The sequence below is a fragment of the Notothenia rossii genome (assembly GCF_949606895.1).
Source record: "Notothenia rossii genome assembly, chromosome: 9".
Taxonomy (NCBI): Eukaryota; Metazoa; Chordata; class Actinopteri; order Perciformes; family Nototheniidae; genus Notothenia; species Notothenia rossii.
Genome location: NC_136907.1, coordinates 49,891,904 through 49,919,517, shown reverse-complemented (window position 1 = coordinate 49,919,517; position 27,614 = coordinate 49,891,904). Strand labels below are relative to the sequence as shown.

General features: G+C 40.4%; 1 protein-coding gene across 4 annotated transcripts in view; it reads left to right on the top strand.

The window, feature by feature from the left end:
- The window catches only part of ripk2 (receptor-interacting serine-threonine kinase 2), a 46,027-nt gene extending 25,917 nt beyond the window's left edge, over window positions 1–20,110 (top strand). For 3 of the 4 annotated variants that reach the window (XM_079651300.1, XM_079651298.1, XM_079651297.1), the window contains 11 exons: window positions 1,077–7,335; window positions 7,875–8,028; window positions 9,288–9,443; window positions 10,038–10,195; window positions 13,145–13,194; window positions 13,281–13,442; window positions 15,259–15,344; window positions 17,017–17,118; window positions 17,808–17,904; window positions 17,990–18,193; window positions 19,111–20,110. In XM_079651300.1, coding sequence (XP_079507426.1) covers window positions 7,013–7,335; window positions 7,875–8,028; window positions 9,288–9,443; window positions 10,038–10,195; window positions 13,145–13,194; window positions 13,281–13,442; window positions 15,259–15,344; window positions 17,017–17,118; window positions 17,808–17,904; window positions 17,990–18,193; window positions 19,111–19,499 — 1,881 coding nt within the window. In that variant the 5' untranslated portion in view covers window positions 1,077–7,012 and the 3' untranslated portion in view covers window positions 19,500–20,110. The remainder of the gene's footprint in view (window positions 1–1,076; window positions 7,336–7,874; window positions 8,029–9,287; window positions 9,444–10,037; window positions 10,196–13,144; window positions 13,195–13,280; window positions 13,443–15,258; window positions 15,345–17,016; window positions 17,119–17,807; window positions 17,905–17,989; window positions 18,194–19,110) is intronic. The other variant, XM_079651299.1, reaches the window with a different exon arrangement.
- Window positions 20,111–27,614: the final 7,504 nt, after the last annotated feature.

Below are 27,614 nucleotides of genomic sequence, written 5' to 3'. Positions count from 1 at the left end.
CAAATAATAAAAATGCTGTGTGTGCAGTCCCGCACAGTGCGGGACACCTGGTCACCCTACACACACAGTTCTGCCCCTCACATACACACGCTTCAAATCAAGTTGCATAAATGCTTGAGCTACGTTTTTATTATAATTACTGTGAAATCTGCCTATTATGTTTTCGTCATTATTACAACAAACACACACTTCCAACTGATAACACTGGCAATGATTTTAGATGTATTAGACTATTAAAAAAAGAAATCATGCTTCAAATAAGTGGGGGTACGGCGTACCCCCGCGTCCAACGCCCACTACACCACTGACTGCAACTACAAAAAGCTAAGGTTTGTTTTCTCATCAGGAAATGCAGACCGGCTCAAACAAAAGATTTTTAAATCATCATCCTCACGATCATTTAATGTATCATATGTTCGCCGAATTGACATGAAAGCACTAATAAATGTAGTTTCATCCACTTGAGTTTACAACTACAAAAATAATCGATTTGTTTTTATATCACATCCGACGGGAGGAAATTCAGCAGCTCTCACTACCGATTTTTAATCCTAATTTAATCATCATCTTCACCAATATCATTTATGTTTATGTTCGCCGAATTGACATGAAAGCACTGACAAATATGAATATACTGTAGTCAACTTCATTAAAACGTTATTAACATGCCTCAACTCAGTAATTCACCATTTCTACGCATGACAACACACTTTGTCCGTGTTTGGCTCTCTCGCCGCACAGTGAAGCGTTCCCGCATTGACGTCACTTCCGGCTTCCCCCAAAACCTCAAAATGAGTCGAAGGAATTTTCCCGCGATGTTCGAAATTATTGATATTTATCGGAACGGTATCGCTTTTTCTTTTTAAACTGACGGTTCGAGATTACTAGTAGCCCACTATTTCATTGCACAACAGTTGTTGGGTTCGTGTCACAGGCTCTTTAAGTAGGCTACTGTTAATATCTTCACAGAAAATTCAGAGGTTTTTCATTTCACTGCTCTTTTAGCTGACATTAAATGCAGGTACATGTTTATCAGCTATTCATACTAAATCAGTTGTCCCTCCCCCTGGTGCCAGGACCAACAGATCCATCTTCAGGCTCAGCAGCCCTGTCCCCCTATAAGGCTGAACCTGAACCAGCTTTTCTCCCAACTGAAGGAGGTGAGCAGCATTGTGTTGAATGACATGCCACTTAACATATCTGAAGGGAGACTGGAATACAACACATATATATATCAAAACAAAAAGCTAACATCTAATTTAAATTATACATTTCAAACACAGTATTTTCCCACATAGCCACTGATCTATATAAGACAAAAAACTGCTTTTAGTCTATTTAGGATGTTTGAAGCGTTGAGTGATCAGTCTGTATTAGGTAAATAAAATGTTAATCACCAACATTTTGGTTATGATATTAATACTAATATTAAAGAATATATTATCATATGTGTCATGTACACAAGTGGAGGAAGAGGTGAAGGACAGTGACAGTGCCAGTGGCAGTACCAGTGTAGATGATGAGGATGAAGGCTCCAGTGAAGACAAGAGAAGGTGTACAGAAAGGGACAGACAAAGTGAGGAAAAGGACAGACAAAGTGAGGAAGCTGTAAAAAAAAGACTGAGAAAAGGTAATAGGCTCTGATTTGGCACCACCATAAGGCCTTTTCATTTCCATTTCCGTTGTATTCCACTTTAATACCTGCATATTTTGTAGTTGTTATGTATATTTAATTTTAAAATCTGCTGCTTATGTTATTTTTTGTGTTATAGCATTTTATAAATGATTTTGTTGGTGGTAATGTTCACTTTATTTTAATTTAAGAGGTCATGTATATTTAATTTATATTTATTTGGATTTATGCATTCATGTTGAGAATGTTCCATTCATAAATGTTATTGTTAGGCATGTACACCATAAAAGATGACTATTGATATTTATTGTCAGGAATGTTAGTGTTATATCAAATAGTGAATTCTACTGCAGCAGAATGTTCTATGTCTACACAGTGTTATATTTTCACAGCTCAGTGTCAGTAAATATTGTGCGGTTAGTATTGGACTACAAGCAGTGGCGGCTGGTGGAAAATATTTTTGGTGGGCTATGGAAATGGTGACAAAACCAAAGTAGGGCACTTAAAATCAGGAGACTAAATACGAACATTGTGTGTGTGTGTGTGTGTGTGTGTGTGTGTGTGTGTGTGTGTGTGTGTGTGTGTGTGTGTGTGTGTGTGTGTGTGTGTGTGTGTGTGTGTGTGTGTGTGTGTGTGTGTGTGTGTGTGTGTGTGTGTGTGTGTGTGTGTGTGTGTGTGTGTGTGTGTGTGTGTGTGTGTGTGTGTGTGTGTGTGTGTGTGTGTGTGTGTGTGTGTGTGTGTGTGTGTGTGTGTGTGTGTGTGTGTGTGTCATACTTGCCAACCCTCCCGATTTTTGCGGGACACTCCCGCATTTCTCCCGATTTCTGACAAAATCAACAACTCACAGACACACAGGCCAGGGCGCTGAAAGGTCGCCCTTTGAGCATCAGATCTGACGACGCAGATTGGCTGAAATTATGTTTCGGCCGCATAGTTTACAGATAGCAACAGTCAGCTTGTTGGCTGCAGCTGCTCTGGCTGAGGGCTCTTTTCTACCGCCCGGACGAGAGAGGGTAATGATACACGCTGCGGCCAGGCACGAAACATGTGACTTATCAGTAACTTTAGACATTGTAAAACAATTTAAAACGAGATTTTATTGTAGATTATACATTTTATTGATACCAACTATATCATATTTACCTTGTTCTTTAAAAACAAACAAAAAAAAGATTTGGGAAATATTTTTTAATTTATTTTTAATTTTTAATGACAATCAAACATGTGGGAAGAGGGGGGGCGGCGCCCCTAGCGCCCCTATGGGCCGGCCGCCACTGACTACAAGATAGATGCAAGCCTGTACAGGTGGAGTTATTTAAAGCATAAATGAGTGGGTTGGGTTCTGGAGGTGTGGTTAGCAATTGTGCTTGGTTGGCGTGTTCTGGGCCTGGTGATGGGGGGCCCAATTTGATATCTTTTCACGGGGCCCAAAATCCCTGGCGGCACCAATGGTCACAATCCAGAAAGTCAATGCGGTCCTTCCTTGTTCGCTATGAAATCCGTGATTTGTAAACTCACGATTCACATACGCTCGTATCCATTCATTTCCAAGAGTATTTCATTCATTATAATAATGTGGTGGCAACCATTTAATTCCACACGGATTTGTCTGTCGCGAGAGTTTTTAACAATGTCGTGGCTTCCTTCCTTGTTTTTCCATCAAGCCACTAGACTAGACGCCTTATACAGACAGTTCTAACTCGTTTCTTTCCTTAAATTACTCACAGTTTGAAGTGTTGCTTGGCCTCCGATGGTTTAGAAGATGTTGCGATGTGTTTGCTCAAAATAAAATAACAAACTTTTGCACATGCAACAAAGAAAAATAGGCCTTTACAATATTCAAAAGAAATAGGCAAAACTCAAATAAAACAAACAACTTAGGTGTTCTGTCTTTCGTGATAATGCTTATAACTTCAAAACTTAAATGGTATTTGTACGGTTTGTATGTAAGTGTACGGTACGAGTACGGTTACGTTACGGTTCAAAACTGTTCCTCGACGGCGTCTCTCAACAGGTTGCCCATCACTGTGGCGTTAGCACAGGCGCCGTGGGAATTGTAGTCTTTTATAGTGCGTTGACTACAGACGTCACAATTAGGTGGCCTTTCTTATCAAATAAAAATACTGGCTCTAACAGTAAGTGTGTTATTTATGAAAGAGGTGCGTTAGAAGGCTGTAGAAATAAATAAATAAATACATTTTTTAATTCATCACTTTGTACTACAAAGACAATCAGATTATGAATGAACAGTCTGCAGTTAATCAACATTAAAATATAAGTTATTATTAAAATAATATTCAACTGTTATCAGAACTTAGTGCAACTGTAGTCTCATGCTGTTCGGTTGTCTCACTGCAAGAACCACTTTTACCACGTTTTTACAGACAATATGGTAGTAATTTTCACAAAGTCAAAAAATAATTGCCTTAAATACATTGACATGTGAAAGCTGACAAAAAAAATCATGTTTCTTCGTCAAATCTAAATAAAAAAACATTAACATGGGGTCTATGGAAATTGCTCCCTTCTGCAGACTGCTCCTACTGGCCACTAGGTGAACTGCAGTGTGAGGCACTTCCTTATTGTCCTCCCGACTCTGCCCCAGAGTTCACCGCTTGTTCCAAACCCATAAAACTGTGTGAGCGGTTGAGTGAGACTTCTCTTTAAAGGGTGCAATAAGACTTAACCCTAACTACATTTCAAAAGTTTGACATTTCAAAAGTGTTTTTTAGTAAATTTCACCCACTGTGTCCTCTGTGGTAAATTGACTAAGAGGGTTTAAACAAGAAGAACGTCTGGTTTGGTAAAAGGGAAGACCTGAGTTGAACTATACGTCCGGAATAATTTAGGGAAATGTTCATTCTTGTGAACAGCGTTATACAATTTAAGTACATTTACATTCCCTTGATGTTGGGGGAAAGAAAATCCGTTTAGGGAACAAAGAGGCAGATGGCTGCCTAAAGCTAGAGAAAGTACAAACTGTGCTAATACTTCTTCTTCTGAAGAAAGAGGCTTGATGGATGTAATAGAAAAAGGATTTGGATATATATAACTACAATAATGTGATAAGAAGAAAAAAGTCCTCTATCACACAAGTTATGTAAGGTTTTTCAAGTGAGGAAGTCACATGATGTTAGTGTGACATCACATTCAGCGTCAATCAAAGTAAGTGTGTCTTTAACAGTGGTGGAAAGTAACATTTACTCAAGTACTGTTCTCATGTACTGTTAAAAGTACTTTGAATGCTTACTTCTTCTCCATACATTTTAAAGGGACATTATGTGTTGTTTACTCTACTACATTAACTTAAATTGCACTTTAGATACTTTTCACAATGAAAAAACATGTGATAAAATGTTGACCTAATGTGATTCCAAACATTTAAGCAATAAATAGCAGTTTGAGGTGAATAAAGTCAAATTATCCAATTCAAAACAAACTATTTAAAAAAAAAGTTGCCATTATTATGATTCGGAACATGATAAAATGCCACTTCACCCCACAATATTAAAAATCTAATAATGTTATGTTTCTATAACACATTTCATGGAACACAGTAGGCCCCCCTTTTGATCCATGTTAGAGTTTTGTCCACTTGGATTGGAAATGGAAAGAGTGCACGGCCATCTTTGGTTGTCTTGGTGACGGTTCTAGTAGACCATTTTTACTGGTGGGGCAGTGCTGGGGCCAGTTATTTAAGGAGAGCAGCATATTACAGATTCGTTCAAGTTTTCAACCCTTTTTTAAAATTTTATTTCTGATAAGTGTTGGTATTTGTTTTAGATGAATTTGCTTCAGTAAGTAACAATTCTATTAAATTACACAATTGGCAAAAAAAGCTTTCCTGTTCCTTTGGCCCGGGTTACAGCACACTCTTTGCTTACATACTATTACAAATTGCATTATTTTAGATTTTTCTTTTAGATGGGGGCCACAGGGAGGTCCAAGCTCAGTGTTAGAGGGGTTCTGGCCCCTGTTGGCCCCTTTTAGAACCGTCCATGCTTGGTGAGTTTGTACTTCAACACACAGAAGTGTGAAAGTCTTCTTACATCAGTTTAGTGCAAATGATCCCCGTCTGTAAGGGCTGTAAGAATGACGTACAGCAGGGTTTCTTTGTTCAAAGTGTCCTGCTGGCTTGATAATCAAAACCTTACTGACAGTTGCTTCAGTGAGTCATCATGTCATGTGCTCCAGTCCCCCAGGGGGTTTATCTGTCTGTGGAAACAAAAATGACAGACCTACAGAATGTGTTTTTTACGATTTAAGTTTATTATCCTACAGAATAAGTTTGAAATGTATAACAGTTATAATTGACTATCTATCTATCTATCTATCTATCTATCTATCTATCTATCTATCTATCTCTCTCTCTCTCTCTCTCTCTCTCTCTCTCTCTCTCTCTCTCTATCTATCTATCTATCTATCTCGATTCATCTATCTATCCATCTATCTATCTATCTATCTATCCATTTTATTTTACTCTATTTTATTCTACTATTGGAATAGACTTGTATAGGCCTACATAAAGAACTTATGTCACTCGCTTTTGTCAGTTCCTTTCTTTCTGAGGCGTGAATTTCAAAGGTTAAAAGGATATTAAATTGTTTTGGTAATATAATAGGTAACACTCAAATGTCTTAACAAATGTAGACTTATGTTAATTATAAAAAATATACTTTTTATCTTGTTTCAGCCTTAGCCACAAACCAAAAATGATTCCAATGCTCCCAGTGACCCCTAGTTGGTAGAGTTGGAGGTGCATCCCGTGTTTACTTTTTTATCGCTAATAATGTCGTCACATCAAGATCAGCATTAGGCTGGAATTCCCCATGTTTGGGAAACTCCACCAGCAAAAAACAGACATGAACATTGGTAGTGAAGCTCGGAGGATATGACTTTTGTTTGAAAGTGAAACCAAAGAGAGAATTTGAAGCAGAGTATTTATTAAACAACATATTCATAGGCTACTACATCATTATATTTGGACTTGCCCCTATATATAATTCCTCCTTTGTTATCAGAGGGCTGTTTGGAAAATAATTCCCGCAATAAAAAAAACGAGTTCAAATGAATCTTTTGAGTTTGTACCTGAACGCATCTTCAAAAACCCGGAAGCGTGTCGTCATTAGCAACAACAAACCCACCTGGCGGCGCTCAGCAGCCCGCAGTTGTTGTTCCTCTGACTGTGACAGCTAGTTAGAGGCGGGCCGGCAACATACCATGAATAAACAGGCGGGTGAGAGGTCCCGCAGTTACCTGTAGTCTTTGGCTGGGCGTTGCTTTTTGTAAACGGGTGAACCATTTATCGGAGGCTCTTTTTTTCGACAGCCCTCCGCTACAATAGCTTAGCTTGCTAGCAGACATTAGCGACATTATTTCATGCGTGTGAATGGAAGAGCTCTTCCTCATTGCTTTCACCATAAAGGGGCAGTTCAGCTTTCAGAGGCTGAGCTAGTGGAGGATACATCCCCAGTGAGTTCCCGTAAAGGCTCACAAGCTGCTATGGAGCCGTACCCGGCTGTGGGCTGTGTGAACATCGGCAGTCTGACCAGCACCTTGCCGGTGATCCCCTGCCAGAAGCTGACGGACCTGTACTACCTGAGCAGGGGGGGCTTCGGCACCGTGTTCAAGGCGCAGCACTCCGACTGGAGGACCACCGTGGCCATCAAGTGCCTGAAACTCGACAATCCCGTTGAAGAAAGGTACCTGTGATCATGTGACCAACACTTATAAGCTACAATGTTATAGAGCTTTATATTTAAAGAATTTTGTTTTTTTTAAACTGAATGTCCACAAAGAATAAATAACGCCTGGGACAGTGTGGCTACATCTGCTACAAATGCAAGCCTCATACTTGATTTAAACTTCCAAAATGTCCAGTGTTGATGCTGTGATTTTCACCTTAAACACTTTTCTGTGACAGCTTGTTGTTTATGCAACACTTGAAGTGCTTGTCATTGCTTTTCTCTAGTCCAAATGAATGAATAAACTTGACCCATTTAAAGAAAACAGTTGTACACAGGTCACCATGAATCCTTGAACATGGGATTTGGCCCATCAAGATGTACTGTAAATCAACATCACTTCCATATCAGCCCTGATGAAATTCAGCTTTCACGTTTCAATCCTTTGGCGTTTTGTAACTCTGTATGCACCCACAGCAAATGGCTTCAGTGTTTTGGCATGATGATCTCTCTGTGTGAGAGCAGAGACTGACGGTGTGTCCCTGGCTGTGTTTCAGACACAGGAACAGCCTGCTGAAGGAGGCCGAGGTGCTCCACAAAGCCAGGTTCAACTACATCATCCAGATCTTTGGCATCTGCAACGAGCCCGAGTTCTTCTGCATCATCACCGAGTTCATGAGCAATGGCTCCCTGGACCAGTTGCTCCACGAGGTAGATTTATGTCATTGAGTCGTTTCATAACAATTAGAGAAGTTCATTTAGAAACTGATCTAATCCTAACATCATAATCAATTCATTTGAAGAGGCCCTGTTATGCCTTTCTTGTAGTGTCTTACTGTATACAGGTGTTTGTGCATGTAAATGCTCTGCAATAGGTCCAATCCCAAAGTTTATTAATCATGATCCTATTTAAAAAGATTGCAACTTTCCTAGACTATAAGGCTTCTATACACAGTCAGAAATGTGCTACATTTTTGTTTAGGCGCTTTAGTGAAAGAATCTTCTTGAAAAGAGCTCTCTTATTATAAAGTTACAGAGATAAGATAAGATAAGGGAGCATGAATTGTTAAAGTTCAATGATTCATGTGTATTGTCTATAATGGCCTTCATGCCTGTGGGACAGCCGTTTCTACAGCAGCACAAAGTGAAACTGGGAAGTTTTCACAGTCTTCAAAACCAGCAGGGGAAGAGAGACAAACAATAATACTCATATGTCTGTTCCCACATTTGTCTGACATCACATGCTCCAAAACCAGTCAGGGAAATCCCCACTCCAGTGTGTTCTCATTGCACTGTGGAAAATTGGTTGCAAAAGTATGACATAATATCACTTTATTATACTATTAATATCATTATTATAAACAGTTATAATGACCCTTTAGCTCTTTAGCAGTGGTGAGGTAGCAAGTATTAACAACCTCTGAAATGTCCCAACTGACCAATTAGAATCGAGTATCAAGCTAAGTCGTGTAATCATTTTAATTAACGTATACTGTGGGGTAAGGCTTCACAACTCATCTAAATTTGATCGAAATCGCGTTATAGACTGGTGCAACATTTAAATTACAGTAAGTGTATTTTTCTATAACATTTAGAAATTGTGCAAATTGATTATTGTGGGGCTGCGGGAATATTCAAGCCTTCAAAAGGATTCTACAGATTTAATAATAATACATAGGTACATATCCGTATTTCACTATGGTTTCCAATACAAATATGAATATTGTTTCAAAATTGGTAATTCCTTTAAATAATAGCAAATATAATCGTTTTTTCCAAATTGTGGTGCCCTGCGGTAGGTGCTCCTGTACCTTTTATACCTTTTTATCTCTTTCAAACACACACACAGCCACTCCTATCCCTTTTTTAAAAAACCCGTAGAGAAGCAAATGTACACGGCAACTTTACAATACAATAGTAACTGATACTTATATTAACATTGTCTCCCGGTGTGTTGCCCCCGGCTACAGAAGGACACGTACCCCGTGCTGGCCTGGCCCTTGCGGCTGAGGATCCTGTATGAGATTGCGCTGGGGGTTAACTTCCTGCACAACATGAACCCACCACTCCTACATCACGACCTAAAGACGCAGAACATACTGATGGATGGGGAGTTTCATGTAAAGGTATGTGCGGGGGCAAGCATATGGAACGGTATGAACTGAATGCATAGGTGTCACCGAGGGTGGTTGTCTTACTGGCATTATCATCATGTGTACAATAATCAGATGTTAAGGGAATTTCCCTTGTTAACTCATTATTGCTCTGGAATTCTGAATCAAGGAGGGAACTATGAGAGGTCATAGCGCAATATGGATTAATAAATGAGCCAATAAAAGATAAGGCGGATCGTTCCAGTAATTTACAAGATCCGCTGCTGACAAACACAGAGAAGTCACACACACACTCACACATACTTTATCAAACAATGTTGAAGAATTATCAGCAAATTATTGGATAGTTAAAAAGAGGTTATTTGAAGCCCTACTTTTAATTTGTATTATAATTAAAGTCTACTTAACTTGTAGAAAATGCTGCTTCAGAAGCATGTAGTGTTTAGAAACAGATCTCGGCTTCTCATTATATCAAGGAGAACAATTCTCCCACAACAAAGCCTTTCAGTTGTTTGTGGTTAGTAAAATATCGAAGAAAATCAAAGTAAAAAAAAACACATATAGTATTATCTAGTAATGCTGATGTTCTGCTGTTTTTCTGTCCAGATTGCAGACTTTGGTCTTTCAAAGTGGCGCCAGCTGTCCGTCAGCAGAGGGTCGGGGTCCAAGCCCACAGAGATGGTTGGCACGGTGATCTACATGCCCCCCGAGAAGTACGAGCCCTCCAAGAGCCGCCGGGCCGACGTCAAGCACGACGTGTACAGGTGAGACCCGAGACTCAGTGACTAGTTATTAGAAATGAGGGGGGATACTTTAAAAATGTATTCTGTAATATCTAGTTACCTGTAAAGAAATGTCACTTCATCTGAGTAACAAAATAAAGCTGTAATATAACCCGATTACTTTCTGTTACTTTTGGATTACCTCAAAATGTCAATAAAATGTTTTCTTTATTATGTGTGTTATGCGAGACAACAGAACAATGTGACCTTAGAAAAGAAGGAACCAAGATATTTAGGATCAGAAATTATTTTATTGATAGGAAAAGCTGCCTTTCATGAAGCCTATACAGGAAGTAGCTATACAGTGACAATGATACACATGAGCACATACTACAGTTTAAAGAAGCAGAAATAAGATCTGAGCTGACAGGAAATACTCCGTTTTAGTTTCATACACACTACACACTATTTTATGAACAGGTTCACCTGCTAAATTAAAAGGAGAACAAATGAACCAAAGGAAAACCATAAAGCAGATCCAGGCAGTAGGTGTATCGATTCACAGATAGTACAGAGCATTAACCAGAAACAAAATCAGCTCCTATTACATGAGTATTCTCTTTTTAGTTTTTTAGTAACATTGTAATCCTGCTAGTGATCCCCAATATTTAGAAATGTAACAATTACCTTTTTTTTTGTATCCTGATTACATAAACCAATACATTTGATCCCCAAGCCTGTCTATAACATGAGTTTAATCTTGATATGTTATATGTGTATGATCTTTAAATGGTCAGTGGTATAATTATTCTGCTCTTGATGACTCCATCTGATAGTAAATATATGTTCAGCACGAAAGGAAGTTTTGTTAATGGCAAGGTGTGACGATGAGCTGGCATGGTGTAGGATTGTTAGCATACCAAAACAGAACAGTGCTGCGGATTTCTTCTGTCAGTCATGACGGGACAATGGTTTGATTTCAGGAATCTGTCAAAGAGGGAGTGGTAACTGTTACATAAGAAGTATAAATAAGAAATACACTTTCCCCCGTGGCTGTTGCAGTCTCTTAAAGATCCCTTACCCTAAAATATGTGTTTTCTGGTGTCTGCTGCTCATCATTTCTGTTGAGTAGATGAGTTGAGATGTTTCCACATTCCTCTACTCAAAGGAAGTAGGTGGAGCTCTCCCTAAAGTCTGAGATTCAAATGTACCACGGGAAGGCTAAATTAAGTATTAGGACTTTCAGAATAACAACTTTTGTTGGACGATATATTCATCATCATTATTTGTTAATTCACAATTTAAATAAAAATAAGTATTATAAAAAGACTTAATGTAACTACGTGAAATGGGATGCAACGATAAGCTATCAGAAGTTTGAGAACATGGGCCCAGACGCTAAACAGAAAGTATTTACATTATATAATATGAATACGTCTAGAATGAAAGAGAATTCATGTATCATACAGAAACATCACATCCCCAAAAATACATTACACTAACCAAAAACCCTAATAAACTAAACTACTTATGGTCTAACATATGTATTTAATCAGTCTACACATTGGTTAAATTAGGTAAGATATATGAAATACACAGTATATGGGAATATAATGGTATACTAAATGCATTAAGAGTAAAGTATACCTGTGTAAAAGTCCACAGCCTTTCAGCGTATGTAATCTCTGACATCTTCACAGGTGTTGTTTTAATCAATAATACAAGAACTAATCATGATAAAACAACAGTACTGTCTTTTTAAGATGATATAATGATAATGGCATAATAATGCATTCACCCTTTAACCATTACACTTTTTATCCCTATTCCTTAATATTCAGATATTGAAATTAAAATGTGGGAAAAATATATGAAAAGTATAAAAATAAAAGATAAATACAATAAAACGACACAACAAAAGCAATAAATAGAACGCATTTTCATCTAATAATGGTTGGAAGAATCCTGAAATGATTCTAGCAATATATTGGATAAGTTGTTGGTGACATTCTTATTGAAACAAACACACATGTGAACACAGCAGGCACAATCGAGGTCAGCAAAAAATAATGGAGCATGTGTAACGTAAACGTTTTCAAGGTAATGTCTATATATCGTATGATAAGTCGATAACGTAATTATCTTACTCGCATCACAAATGTAAAAGCCAATTGTGGTCTAAATCCCAAACACAGACAAAATCACCTAAAACATCAAGCAAAGTTTACTGAGACTAAAGCGCTAGTTAGCATTAGCATGTTCAAGTTTGACACCAAACCTGTTGAGCGTGCAGTTTTTATTTGAAATGCTCTTTCAAGAAAAATCCTGTCAACTGCTAACGTTGTATCAGCCACTGTTAGTGTCAAGCTGACAAGCTAACAAGCTAACATAAACAATGCTAGCTATAGTTACACTCCTATGGAAGAGCATTACCCACATGTGAAGATTTGTTTGAGATCTGACCAAAAGCGATTTATAAATGTTTTCGTTCAGCTCTTGCACTTCAGACAAAAAAACTCACTTCTGATCCAAAACCAAATTCACATCTGGCCCTATTCCTCTTCCGTACAATCCTGTTACATCTGTCAGCCGATTTCGGTTCCCAACAGACTCATGTAATTCAAACATGTTTGGCTGAATCTTCTCTGACGTTGGATATAGATATTTATATATCTGAATATTCATCTAGCCAGAATTTCCCGATGAGGGAGGTAAAGTAGATATGCTATCAAGCTTTTCTGATGATTTTTTGTGAGCGTATCATGTGAGGATATTTTTACATTATTTTCAACATGTGTGGGGAGGAACTTGAAGTTGCACAATAGCTTTGGATTTCTGCAACAGGTCAACCAGTAATCTTCCTTCCTCAAAGCCACCTCTATGGTTAGCTCAATGTAAAGTCCCTCAGCTCTGAGGGGGAAATCCAGTCCTAAAGAATTACATAACTTTAACTTTTCCTCACTTTTTCTCTCTGTCATGTTTACATTGAAGCTATGCCATCATCATGTGGGAAGTACTGTCCAGGCAGATTCCATTCGAAGGTAACCCTTGTTTTTAACTTGTATCCAAGTTTGAGTGACCTTTTATGGAGCTAGCAGGCTAATCAAACATCTGTGTTTGTGTTTAGAGGTGACCAACGTCATGCAGATCATGTTTAGTGTGCTGCGTGGGATGCGTCCTGACACGGGGGAGGAGAGCCTGCCCCCCGACATCCCCAACAGAGAGACCCTCATCACTCTGATGACCTGCGGCTGGACCACCAACCCCGACGAAAGACCTTCCTTCCTCAGTAAGCTCCCAGAAATAACTAAATTGCCAGAAAAATACAAATTCCGCCGTCTCCAAGGGTTGCAGTCTGTCGAACCAGGTTAACCTTTTTCACAGTTTGGGATGACTTTTCTTTTTTTATGCTGAGTAACAGACAAATCCTCCTAGTTAGTGCTAACTTTGACTCTGACTAAGCAGTGTCAGCCTCCGGTCACATTACTGAAATGTCCTCTGACTGCCTTTTTAAAAAATTGTGAAATCTGTCCTAATCCACAGTTCATTTAAAAAAAATGGGGTCAATTATTGGAAAGGACACTTACCTGCCACCTATTTTAGGTTTTTGTAGTGAAATGGTATCGATAACTCCTGTTTTGAACTTCACAAATGACTTCCTAGTTTGAAATAAACTGAAGTAATCAGAGACGCTTTTTGATCACTAACAAAGAGCAGATATACGAACTCACGGTACATCCACACAGCGGATTTGGAAAAAGCTTGCCGGCAGGCGTGTCTGAAGCTCGACCAACAACCAATCACATGAATCTCCCGCCCCTGACACACAAGCAGCGGTTTGATTGGCTAGAGAGCTTGAACTGGCATATGATTTGATTGGCTGACGCTTCCACCGAAGCTTCAGAAGATTCAAAAGTTGAACATTGCTCAAACTTTTGAATCCTGACGGCCCGTCCACACACAGGCATGAACAAAATCTTGAAAAATCTTGGAGGTGGGCGTGTCTGATGCTTGGCGATTTTTTGCGAGCAACGCGACCAACAACCAATAACATGAATCTCCCGCCCCCGACATCCCGACAATCCTGAAGATGCCTGGAAATCTCCGCTTTGCTTCCCACAATGCAGTTCGGCGAAAAGTGAGGACAAGTGACGTCACCCCATTCAAAGTGAATGGGCAGAAGCGTTGAAAGATTTTTTTAACGCTGCTGTGTGGACGGGCCGTAAGTGACTAACTACAGACTGGTTTAAACAATGTGCAGCGTTCACTGCATTGAAATGAACTAGAATAGCACACATTATGTGCATTCATGTAATGCATAGTGTGGTGGTTAGAGTGAATGAAAGTTATGTATCTGTCAATACATTCTTGTGGTAAATCTACACACTGGAAAGAACGCTATTCCAAAAATGAGTAAAAAATTATGAAAACAAGCTGTTATTGCTGGTAATAAGTAAAATAATCTGCCAATACAACAAATTAAAACTTGCTTGGTACAATTTCTTGAAATAAGATATTTAGATACTGTAAATCAGATCTTGTAATTAGCTGTGAAAACTTATTTTGAACTATATTTGACCAGAATCAGGAAACGTTGTTACAAAACAAGCCAGAAATGCTCAGAAGTGTCCTGTTTTCTGATGTTAATTGGTGATTTTCCAATAAAAATCAAAAAAAAAAAAAAACGTAATCTTAAATACAACTCAAAATAAGATGATTTTAATAGTCTTTGACTTAACAGGATACTTAAGATGCATCGTCTAAAAACAAGACCCTATATCTCACTGCCTTGATAGTTTCTAAGTCATTAGGTCTTACATGTATATCAAGTGTAAAGACTTATTTTGACTAGATACTAGACCCATATACTTCTAGTTTTTGTAGTGCAGACTCCCTGAAACGGTTTCGTTAACCATCCAGCTTCCTTTCATCTGTTCTTGAAAGTGCCCTAAATACCAAACATGCAGTAACATTTCCATTGGCACGTTTCTGGACCTGATCTCAGCCCAGAGAGCGGTGTGATACAGGAGCAGTATAACAGGTTTTGTTCTCTATTGTTGACTAGATCTCACAGTGTGATTCAAAGTTACGATGTGTGGTTTCAGAGTGTTTGATCGAGCTGGAGCCCATGGTGAGGACGTTTGACGAAATCGACTTCCTGGAGGCCGTGTTGGAGATCAAGAGGTCAAAGGTTAGTCCAGGATCTTCTCACAGCTTTTTTTGGTTTCTGGCTGTCTATCTCTTTTGTGAACACGATACTCAGGAACACCTTAAGACACAATCTTCTTTCAATTTGGCACTCAAAGATGAACTGAGTAGACTTTGGTGGTTGAAGGTCACTGTGAATTTTGGCCATAACTCAATAATGAATACGGTAGTTATGATAATATCACTCAAATATCTGACAGTATAAAATACATCTATTGTCAGAGTATATTCCAACAGCATACTCCAAAGATTTTAATTTTGATTACAGGAAAGCCTCGGTGCTTAGCAAAATACTAATTGTTTTCACTATAATTTATTTATTTATTGATTTATAACATAAATAATTGGCAAGGGTTTGTCAAAAGTTACCATAACCTAAAGTGGGCATTTTCTGTATCCTTGAATTGTAATCTTCATTGTAAATAAAAACTCTTTTAAATATTAAAAGTCTTAATTTTGCAAATAATCAATTCAGTTTTTTTATTTTTTTTAAATACTTTTTCTTTATCGAGTTAATTCATAAACAGATGCACAAAGCACAAATCACATATAAATACACATTTAAATAAAACATGTAAACTCTGATATATTGAAATTGAAATGAAAGCTGATGACCAGGCATGTTCTCTTCATGTCTTCCAGTTGCTCCACATTTTGAACTCACACTACAGTTGTTCCCTTTTTACAGCCAACCGTTCCACAGGATGCAACTGTTCAAGTGTTACTGTCACACTGAAAGGAGCACAACTGTAGCTTTAGTATCCCCTCCAAAGACCTGTGTTTCTTCCTCATCCGTTATTAACCCTTAGTGTGACTTTAGAGCGGGATGAGGGATATTCTCCTGTCTCAGAATATGAAGTTAGTTATGAGAAGCTAATGAAGCTAATTCTGAATGTGATGACGTCACACAAAGAAGGGGATGTAGATCTTGCGCTGTGTGTAATTTTGGAGAGTTTTGCTGTGACTAAGAGAAAATAACACATTCATCATTTCCCCTCAGCATGTCCTTCCTCTTTCAGGTCCTGGTGTTTGTGTGTGTGCACATATGAGTAAGGCTGTTATAAAGTTAAATTAAGAACCAGTAAACAAATGACATGATGCAGTGTGTATAAAATGATGGAGTTTTTTATATTTGAAGCAGTTATATCAAATTATGACAATATTGTAAAAACACAGAGACAAAAGGAAACTTTTATTCATGCTGAACTTTAACACATTTTTCTCCTTTTCTCTTTCAGTAACTTTACATTTTCAGAAACTTAAAGAATTTTGAAATGACAATGCTGTTTCATAAAATCTTTTTGGAAACTTGCCAATTTAAGAATAAACAAGACTTTGAATTGTAATCAATAACACATTCTAATCGTGTTTTTAAATTGTATTTCTATTATATAATACATACAAAAAATGCTATAATCAATTGTTACTCTCTTTTACTTTTAAATGATAAGAACTGGGATAAACAGCCAGTAGTATTTGGTGTTCAGCTTTCATATTCATATATTCAGTACGAGGAACAGGGAAGGCAGATACATGAAACACTTCTGCATCACACAAGATGTTTACGTCATTTATGAGAGGTTGGATTAAGTGTTCCCGTTTGGGTCAGGTATATTTGATTGAACACGTTGTTAACATCCTCTTCCTCTCCCCAGCTGCGGTGGGGGTCCGCCTGCTGCTCAGCACAGCCGGTGAGTGAGAAGAGGAGTGAGGAGGGGTCCCTCAACATGCTGAAGGACAGGAGCAGCCCCTGGCCGGTCAGTAGCTCACATATCTGAGGATACACAGTGGTGCAGGAATGAGTCCTCAAACCCAGAAGGCAGTTAGCATTTGACCGATTCCAGTTCCCTTGTCTCGTCATTTTTTTTAGCGTGTTTGCGGTTAGAAGCATGAAATAAGATCTATGGTTCTCACGAGCTGGAGAGATTTAAATGTTTGGTTCTATGACAAAAAATACTTCAGTAAATACCCCACTCGTTAATATCTGTAGCTTCCATGTGTCATACAACAAGTGGCCAAATGAGAAGACTAAACAACATCACGCCAACGCCATTATTTCTTTAGCTTAGTGGTGATGAGCAGCCAGGCGAACATGTTATAGTTTGTTTATAGACTAGCGTTACTTTAATGTATTTTACTTCTGGCGATTGCATTTAAAAATCTAAAAGTTGTGTTAATATGTGGAGATTATTCAGCTGAATAAAACGTACCATAAACATGTCTTGACTAAGAGCTTATTTTCTGCCATATCCCAAATTCCAATGAGGAAATCGTATTGCTTTTTGTCGATGGCGCCCTTGTACTGTTAACTTCCGGGTCAAGCTATGAAAATACATCATCACTGCACCACTCTACATCCAGATGAAGTATAATGTTGATCAGTGAAACTTGTCTGTCTGTGGTATCTGATGCCTATGTTGAAGTTTAAATGAATGTTGTGCCACAGGAGAGCTCCACCTCCACCTCCTGCTCTGGCTCCTCCCAGGACACAGACATATCAGTCCCTGGGGCCCTCAGCAGCAGCAATATGGCATTTTCTAAAGGTGAGGACACTAACTTTGTATCTATTGTAATCAATGATCTGCATGCAATATTAGATTTGTCACACCTCTTCTTCCACTCTTTCAGATGGGGAGGGGCTCCCGTCGTCTTTTATAGCAAATACTCTGGAGGCCCCTGCGTCTCTGAGGGACCAAGACAACAACCTGAACAGCTACCAGAGTGCAAAGCCCATGAACGACTTGAACATACCCGTCAAACTAGGCCCGCCTGCCACTTGCTGTGAGACCCAGCTGGAGAACCTCACCATCAAGCCTCAGCAACAGCAACAGGGTAAGAGCGTTTACCAGAGTTTGGTTAAGATTCCTCTATTGTTCATTATTTTAAACCTGCAGCCCAACTTTCCTCAGGCTCTTCCTCTCCAAAACCAACAGAGCAGGTTTTTCAAACTAGTAAAAACATTGAATAAGCAGTTTTATAAAGTGTTTCTTCAATGCAATATGGCTGGAAACTGACATTTCGGAGGGGCTATGAGCTAAAGGCTAACATTGGCTCAGCTTGTTTTTATGCTAAGTTAAGGTCCAGATTTCTGATGACTAAAATACTTAATCTATTGTCAAAAACAAGCACATTTAAAAAAGTTAATTGTAAAAATTGGGCTTTTATGACATCTTCTGGCAGACCCCATAAACAGACAGTTACTTTGATTGGAATAATACATTTCTCTAAGTTTCGAAAACATTTTGGAACGTGCGCTCAACTAAATATATAACATAGGTCTAGTACATTTTAGGACATTAGGGGGCCCTATTCTGCTCATTTTCACAATTTATATTTATATTTAGTTCCTCTACTGTGACATGTCTCCATGCTTTAATGTTCAAAAAGCTCTTTATTTTTCTCATCCTGCCTGTGCTGCAGCACCTCTTTTCACCCTCTGTCTGAAACCAGAGCCCAGTCTGCTCTGATTGGTTAGCTGGCCGGCTGTTTTTTAATTTTAGATATTAAATAAGTACAGTGGATAATATACTTTACTTATTAATTTTTCTTATTATGTTTTGTATTATTAATAAAGTGTGCCTCCTTGTTTATATAATATGTAAGTCTACTCTTTTTACTTCATCTGAACTCTACTCTTGCTGTTGTAATATCCTACATTTCCCACCTGCGGGACGGATAAAGGAATTCTGATTCTGATATAGTTCTTAAAAGTCCAATTAAACAAAATATTTGTATTGCTTTCTCCCCAGTTGCAACTGATTACTCCCCCCCGCTGCGTCACTCCCCCCCCCTACAAGGCCCGATCGCCCGGTGGATCGAGGCCCGGCGCGAGGAGATCGTCCTCCAGATGACGGTGGCGTGTCTGAACCAGAGCTGTGATGCGCTGCAGGCCCAAACGCTGCTGATGCAGGAGGACTACGAGCTGATCATGACCCAGAGCACGCGCACCGCCAAGGTCCGCCAGCTGCTGGACGACTGCCGCCGGCAGGGGGAGGACTTCTGCCGCATCGTGGTCCGCAAGCTGAGAGACAACAAGCAGAACGGCCTGAAGCCCTACCCCCCGGAGATGGGCTCCCCCACCTTCGCCCCCTCTGCACCCCCCCTCTGCACCTCTTACAACATCACCAGGAACATGTAGCAGCCACACCATTTGTAAACTTTACACTACACTCCCTGGAGTTGGCAAGATGGCCGCTGCAGTTACTGTGCCCTCAAAGACGCTGTGGGTGAACACTGCTTCAAAGAATAGTCCCTCACATGAGACAAAAGGTTATCTTCCAGAAGAAAAAAAACGGTTGTCGGAATCTGTGTTTTTATTTAACAATCTTATGGATTTAATTTATAGTTCCTTCATTCTGAGTGGATGTATCGCAGGGTTTTTGTGTTATGTTTTTGTCTCCAAAAATAGCATTATGTGAAAGTGCGATAATAACACAATATAGCCGAGTATTTTTGTTTGTGTGTGAGAGTGTGTGTACACTCAGTCGGCTAGAGGACTGTTAACATGCTGGAAGACCGACTGCAAAAATAAGGTATTCCTATAAAAAGCAATTTTAAAGTATCATGGGTGAACAATCAGGATGCTTATCACCTGAATGAAGAGCATCACATGACACTTACATCAAATCTGTAAAAAAAAAAAAGCCTTCAATTCCAATAATAGCTAAGTACATGTTCTTGGAGGTTAATGGTAATACAACACTCAAAATAAGAGGGCTGCATGTGTGTCAAGATAAAAAGTGGACCAGAGTGATCTGATTTCTTTGATCTTCTCAGTAGTGGCCTCACCTCTGAGTATTTGTAATGTCGGACTCATTTAGATTCTTCCGGAGGCACAGCTAATCTGCTAAAGATCTAACAGATGAACAGAGAAGATGGAACATGTTTAGTTCAACGGCTTATTAAAGTGCAGTATACACAGTTAGAGCTCATTAACATCACTCTTTACGCTAACAACTTTTTTTGTTCTACTGTAGTTGTGCTTCCTAATCGATACGTTCATAAGCGTCATAGCTCCGTTCACACATCACATGATCTCAGTAGCACCAGTTTGTCTGAACGAGGCGTACTGAGTGATATGGTTTTGAATTTGCTTAATTCACAGCACACTGAAAAAACTTAAACATTGACTTTAATGAAATGTATAATGCAAACAATTTCACATAACTATCAGGTTAGTTGAAAGTAATAATAGTAAGTTTAAATAAAATATATTAGGTTCAACTTAATATTATTGCTTTCATCTAACCTAGTGTTTCTCAAACTTTTTCATACCCAGGACTACTTAACCAATAAAAAAAAAACTCGCGGACCACCTAACTTGGAACACAAATATCCAAAAACACATAGTTTTTCTAGAACAGATTACAAATTGCCTGAAAATGGTATATCATGCAATTGAAAGTGAAACTTAAGCTTGCTCCATAGCGGAAATATTCCCGCGCGAGTGCGGAAAACTTAAATTAATTTATTTCCAATATGTAATTTTACCAATATACTCACGGACCACTAGGGGGCGCTCACGGTCCGCGGACCACACTTTGAGAAGCACTGACACGAATACAGTTATGTGAAATGTGCATGTACTGTATTTAAGAAGCACATTATTTCTGTTTCCATGATACATTTTTTAAGTTCAGCCTTCCTTAAAGCTAAGTTTGTATATATTCATCATTATCAATTTTGACATTTGACCATTATTTCTGAATTATTAGCTTGGTCCATACAAATGTAGAATTCAAGTTCGAATTGGGGGTTTTTCAGCCAAAGATGGCAGTTTTTAATTTTTTACAAAAACACAGAAGATATTCAGTTTACTGTCAAAGATGACTATCACTATTAACCAGTGAGTTATTGGTATTTTTGCTTAAACAAAAACTAGGGATTAACAGATTCTCAGAGTACTTTTATTTCTGTTAATTGCTTTATGGACTTGTTTCTCAGCTGTCTGCATCACTGCCTTCACTTTCCTCTAAATTTGGATTTCTTGGGGTCTTCTCAGTAGTGTCTTCACCGTCTTACTCGTGGATTCTTCCAGAGTTACAGATTATCTTTATAAGAGCTGCTTGCCGTGAACAGAGAAGATCCAACCTGCTTAGTTTAGCAGTTTATTAAAGTGCAGATTACGCAGTCACTGATAACTCTTCACTGTGTTACTACTGTAGTTGTGCTTCCTAATCCACTCAAAAAATCTGTTTGTAAAACTTCTCTGTACACATATTCACACAAAGACAGTAGCAGTCTGTATGAGTACCGTTTTAAGTTGCCTAATTCACAGCATATACCATGTTCTATGGGCCAACATTTAGTGTATGTAAGAAGCAAATTAATTCCATATGACCGTGACACACTGCTTTTGATATTTTTTCATTAATCTGACGATTATTTTCCGGATTTCCATAAAACTGTAAAAATGCAGTTTCCCTTTTTCCCAGAGACCAAGGTGGCATTTCTTTACATTCAGTTGTTTTTTTAAAACCTGAAAATATTCAGTTTGCTTTCATAGAACACTATTACAGCAGCTGAAACCAGGTATTTAGCTTAACGTTTTTTACGGATTCATAGATTTTTTTTTCAGGGGAACATTCTGTTAAACATTTTACTGACTGATTTTGTGCATGAATGCATCTCACTGAGCCTTACGGTCTCTCTCTCTTTCGTGTATCGTCGTCATATGTCCAGCTCAGTGTCACAAAGCCACGCTCTCCTCTCTGGTCCCACTTGGAAGAGGCCAGCCTCTGAAGGAGGTCTGTACAGAGGACAGGTGGTGATTATGTGGTCGGCAGTCTGCTCAGGCTCGCCACACTCGCATACTGCGCTGTCTGCCAGGCCCCACTCCTTCATTGATGATTTGAAACGACCAACCCTAGTACGGAGGCGGTTCAGTAGGGTCCAGTGCCGGCGTGGTAGATGTTCTCCTTCGACTCCATCTCCCGGGTCTTGGATGTGATGGTGCAGACGTGTGAGCTCAGCCGACTCCCATTCCTGCTTCCAGGAAGTTGCTAACCATGCCCTTGTAGACAGGTCCTCAGGGATGGAACCAAGCATCTCTTGTGCTCTCCTGTTGTAGGGGTGACGGGACTTGAGTCTGCTTGGGGTCGCTGCCTTAGTTGTGGTTTCATGCAGGATATGCCAGTCATGTTCTTGGGCTTTCCTTGCAAGTGCAAGGGTAGCGGCCTCTCGTCGGAGGCCGGCTGGGGCAATTCCCGCTAGGACTGGCAGGTAGGACACGGGGGTGGGCTTCAGGCAACCAGTTATGATCCGAAGGGCGTTGTTAATGACAGGATCAATCTTCTTCACATGTGGGCTTCTACACCAGACTGGGGCACAATATTCGGCAGCAGAGAACACCAGGGCTTGTGGATATTCGTAGCGTCCTGGCGGAGGCACCCCAGGTTGTACCAGCGAGGCGGCGGATAAGCGAGACCCTTGCTGTCACTTTGGCTCTCACTTCTTCCAGGTGTTGTTTATAGGACAATGTCCTGTCCAGCCGAACACCGAGGTACTTGGGGGCTAGTTGGTGCTCCAAACGTTTGTTGTCAATGGACACCGATAGTTCCCTTTTTGCCTCTCTGTTGCACAGGTGGTATGCGGCCGACACAGTCTTCCCAGTACTGAGCTGTAGACGCCACATGCGCATGTAGGCAGCCAAGATGCCCATGTCCTGGTTGAGACCCTGTTCCACCGCTGACCATGTTGGTTGACGCAGCATGATGGCCAGATCATCCGCGTAACCATATTTACTGGATGTTATCTCCGGGAGGTCGTGGATATAGATGTTAAACAGCAGTGGTGAGAGGACAGACCCCTGTGGCACCCCGTTCCTCAATCTTCTCAGTCTGCTTCGCTGGCCATCGCTGGTCCGAAGGATGAAGCTGCGGTTGGACAGCATCTCCATTAGGAACTTCACCATATGCCGGTCTGGGATTGTCCTCAGCAGCTTCAGGTGAAGTCCACGGTGCCAGACGGTGTCATATGCGGCCGTTAGGTCGAGCAACACTACCCCAGCTTTGTCTTTGGCCTGAAAGCTGTCCTCGATGTCCTGGGTGAGCAGGGTTACTTGATCTACTGTTGATCTGCCCCGCCGGAAACCAGCCTGTTCCCTTGGAAGCTGTGGGTCTACTACTGGCTCTATGCGGCTGAGGATCATCCTCTCCAGAATCTTTAATGGGACGCAGAGCAGCGAGATGGGTCTGTAGGCCTTGGGGTCTTCCGCAGTTTTGCCTGGTTTCAGCAGAGCGATAACAGCAGCACGGCGCCAGGTCTTCGGCAGTTTGGACCTCTGGAAGCAGGATGTAAAAAAGGAGCAGAGCCAGGCAGATGTTGTCTCACTCTGGTGGGTCATGAACTCCGGATGGATATTATCATGCCCCGGGGACTTGCCTTAGCCTTACGGTCTGCATTACTGCCTTCACTTTCCTCTAAATGGGTGCTTCAACGCAGTATTGTAGCCAGGTCATAAATAGAATAACCTCTTTTTGTCATCTTTAGTACCAAACTAGTAAACTGCAGTTGAATAGAGAAAAATACACATTGTGAAATTAGTCTGAGCAGGTCATCTTAAGACATGTCAGAAATCATACATCTGAATTACCACAGAAAGGCAGAGTCTTTGATCTCAACTATAGCATTTGTAGGAGCCATGAAACGTGTATAGTAATGTGTTTTGTTTTAATATAAGATATTTGTTTGATCACAATTGATTGGTTGGCTTGGGTCACATGGATATGGACAGCACTCATTATAATCCTGTGTGTGTGTGTGTGTGTGTGTGTGTGTGTGTGTGTGTGTGTGTGTGTGTGTGTGTGTGTGTGTGTGTGTGTGTGTGTGTGTGTGTGTGTGTGTGTGTGTGTGTGTGTGTGTGTGTGTGTGTGTGTGTGTGTGTGTGTGTGTGTGTGTGTGTGTGTGTGTGTGTGTGTGTACTCGCAAGTTTAATGATTGCTTTGATTATTATAACAATGTCTATGTCCAAGGAAAATAAGTTGATCATCCCAGTTTTCATTAAACTACATTATTTTTCAACAGAGTTTTTGATCTCCACAAGTACTTTTTTGTAGGGTGTCACACAATTGCAAACAGGCTCAGCCTCTCAGTGGCTTTGTTTGTTTCCTGCTTATGCATATCAATAAAAAGGTTACAAATGTTCTAATAGCTTCTTTATGGTGTCTCATACTCTTTTACTGTAGGTGATGGTTTCATATTTTCTTTAAATATATATCATATATATTTTCATTTGTAATCTTTCTCAAAGAACTCATGCACAGTTTTTGTGAAGTTATGGTTTCATATTCCTCATTTAGGGCCCATATCAGTATCAGATCAAAAAATAACTGTTGATGTGGAGCTGTGATTTCAACAGTCATTTTTCATAATGTATCAAACTTCTCAATAAATGGGAACTCTGTTTTTTTACTTGCTTTCCAATTACTTCTTAAGGTCCTTACACACCAAGCCGATTTTGGCCGTCGATAGATGTCGGGCCGTCGATGAGCGTCGTGTCGCCCTACTCAGATTGGTGTGTCTTGGTGTGTCCCGAAACCGTTGTGTCTTTTCGGCCGTGCCGACACCTTCCGCCGCCGATTCGACATGTTGAATCGGGAGGCTGTCGGCTAAAGGCCCGGAAACACCAAGCTGACACCAAAGAACTGACACAGACGGACCCCCGACTGTTGTGTCGCCTCGCGTCTCTGTGTCTTGGCCATGTGTTGCACTGGAACACACCGCAAAGACTTCAGCCGACGGCCAAGAAGCACGTACGAACTGTGCATGCGTGAGTGGCAATAACTCTCCTTACCAGCAGGCGTTGGTAGTGTGTATTCGTCATTCAAAAGAGGAAACAACCGGAAGACAGACTGCGTGATAACTGAGAGAAGAAGAACAGACTGCGTGATATAAACAAACAACAAATAGCGTGTGCGTTCCATTTTCACTCTACAACGAGAAGCTCATGGGGCTTTCCCGAACCTGTGTCGAGAGCTGGAGTTAAATGAAATCTCAGATTTGCCTTCTTAATAGTTTGTTTGGGTTCCTCACTTCCGTTTCGCTTCTCATGCACTGATTCGCTAGCTGAACAGCCAATCAGAGTGATTTATTTTGCCGACTGCCCACCGATTCGAATCGATGGGTTTCCGGCCGAAATTGTGTCAGCACGGCTGAAAAGACACGACGGACACACCAATCTGAGTAGGGCGTGTCGACGCTCATCGTCGGCCTGCGGCCAAAATCGGCTTGGTGTGTCCGGGCCTTTAGGCAAGCCCCCAGTAAGTGTGCCGGACTCTGTGCCCAACATTGTTGTGTCCAAACGGCGCTACTGCAACTTCCGTATCAGTCCGTAACATCACCCAGCCCAAAACAACTTAACATGGGGAAAAAGACGTCTGCAATTCGGTGGATTTTTTTTTAACTAAATAAACTACCCAGTATTAACTATTGTATAGCCCTTATTAGAATCATTAGCTCCTTAAAGTTGGAAAATGCACTAAAAGCCGAATCTAGATTTATTTTCTCTCTCCATTCATTCTAGTGAGGCCGTGGCCGTTTCTCAATGTCCAGTAAACCTGCTTTAGAGCCACTATTTCAAGTATATTACATTACATTTCATTTAGCTGACGCTTTTATCCAAAGCGACTTACAATGACCAATTACAGGGACATTCTCCCTGGAATAACTAAGGGCTAAGTGCCTTACTCATGGGCACACTAGTGGTGGTGTTCCAGGTGGGATTTGTACTTACAACCTTCTGATCTCCAGCCCACCTCACTCTGGCTCTGGCAGCCAGGCTATCGGGTAATCTGTTACCTTTGTCTCTCTCAAAAGTTGGGCCATTTTAACTTCATGCACCAATGAGCAGCTCTCATAGGAAAGAACGAGACCCCGCCTCCCACGATGTATCCAGTTCTTATTATACATCCATGGCTAAAGGCCGTCGACAAAGAAATCACTCTGATTGGCTGTTCAGCTTAGCGAATCAGTGCATGAGAAGCGAAACGGAAGTGAGGGACCAAACAAAACTATTAAGAAGGCAAATCTGAGATTTCCTTTAACTCCAGCTCTCGACATAGGTTCGGGAAAACCCCATGAGCTTCTCGCTGTAGAGTGAAAATGGAACGCACACGCTATTGGTTGTTTGTTTATATCACGCAGTCTGTGGCCGTTTCTCAATCGCGAGGAAACTGGCTTCCAAGCCAATATTTCAAGGATACTACGTCATCGAGTGCCGCCGAAGGACTGTTCCAATCTCCAGCATACTTGGAATTCCACCGAGGCCACGTCCTTGGTTTGGGGGTAATTTAGAGGCTGCACATGGGTGGACTTCGCGTCCTTCAAATCCCCACAATGCTTTGCGCACGGACCAATTTCAAAAACCCTTGCGGAGAATGGCTGAACCGACGCAGCACAGCACACATTCAAATGTAAGTATGTAGTGGCGTAGAACATGTGTTGGTGAATATGTTACTTTGTTGCATTTGTTATCACCAAAAATGTGTTCTGTGAAAGTAAAGCAAGTTCATAATTAGATAGACATCGTGAGGTATTTATTTTCTGTACAGTTTATGTTGAAACCGTGAGAGAGAGTGGCACACTTGTTAGCCTGTGCCATTCTTCTTTGTTTTCCGAAGCCGTGGCTTGGAAGTATACTTGCTTCGTTTCTGAAGGAAGTGACTTGGAAGTTTGCGATTACCAAGCCAGTATCCTTGCGATTGAGAAATGGCCGGTTCTTCTTCTCTCGTATATCACGCAGTCTGTCTTCCAGTTGTTGCCTCTTTTGAATGACGAATATACACTACCACCGCCTGCTGGTAAGGAGAGTTATTGCCACTCACGCATGGGCAGTTCGTACGTGCAACTTGGCCGTTGGCTGAAGTCTTTGCGGTTTGTTCCAGGACGTAGTGTCCGTGACGTCACCCATAGGATTCTGCAGAGTTGCAGAGAAGCCTAAAGTAGGCAGTGTCGGCTCGACAGTGACGTCAGAGTCTAAAAATCCCACCCACACACTCCACCCAGAATTCCAGCTCGTACCTTCTGGTAGAAGATTTAGGGTTCCCAAGAGCAGGCTGAACCGCTATCAGCACTCATTCCTACCTATGTCGATTAAGCTTCTTAACATTGACATGAAATGAAATGTAGTCAAATGTAATGAAATGTACTTTTAAGCCCCACGGACCCGGTTCCGGGGCCGAAATCGCGTCATTTGCAGGAAACAACGTCTAAGGAACCTTAATATTTAATAAACTATGAATATTTTATATCCATA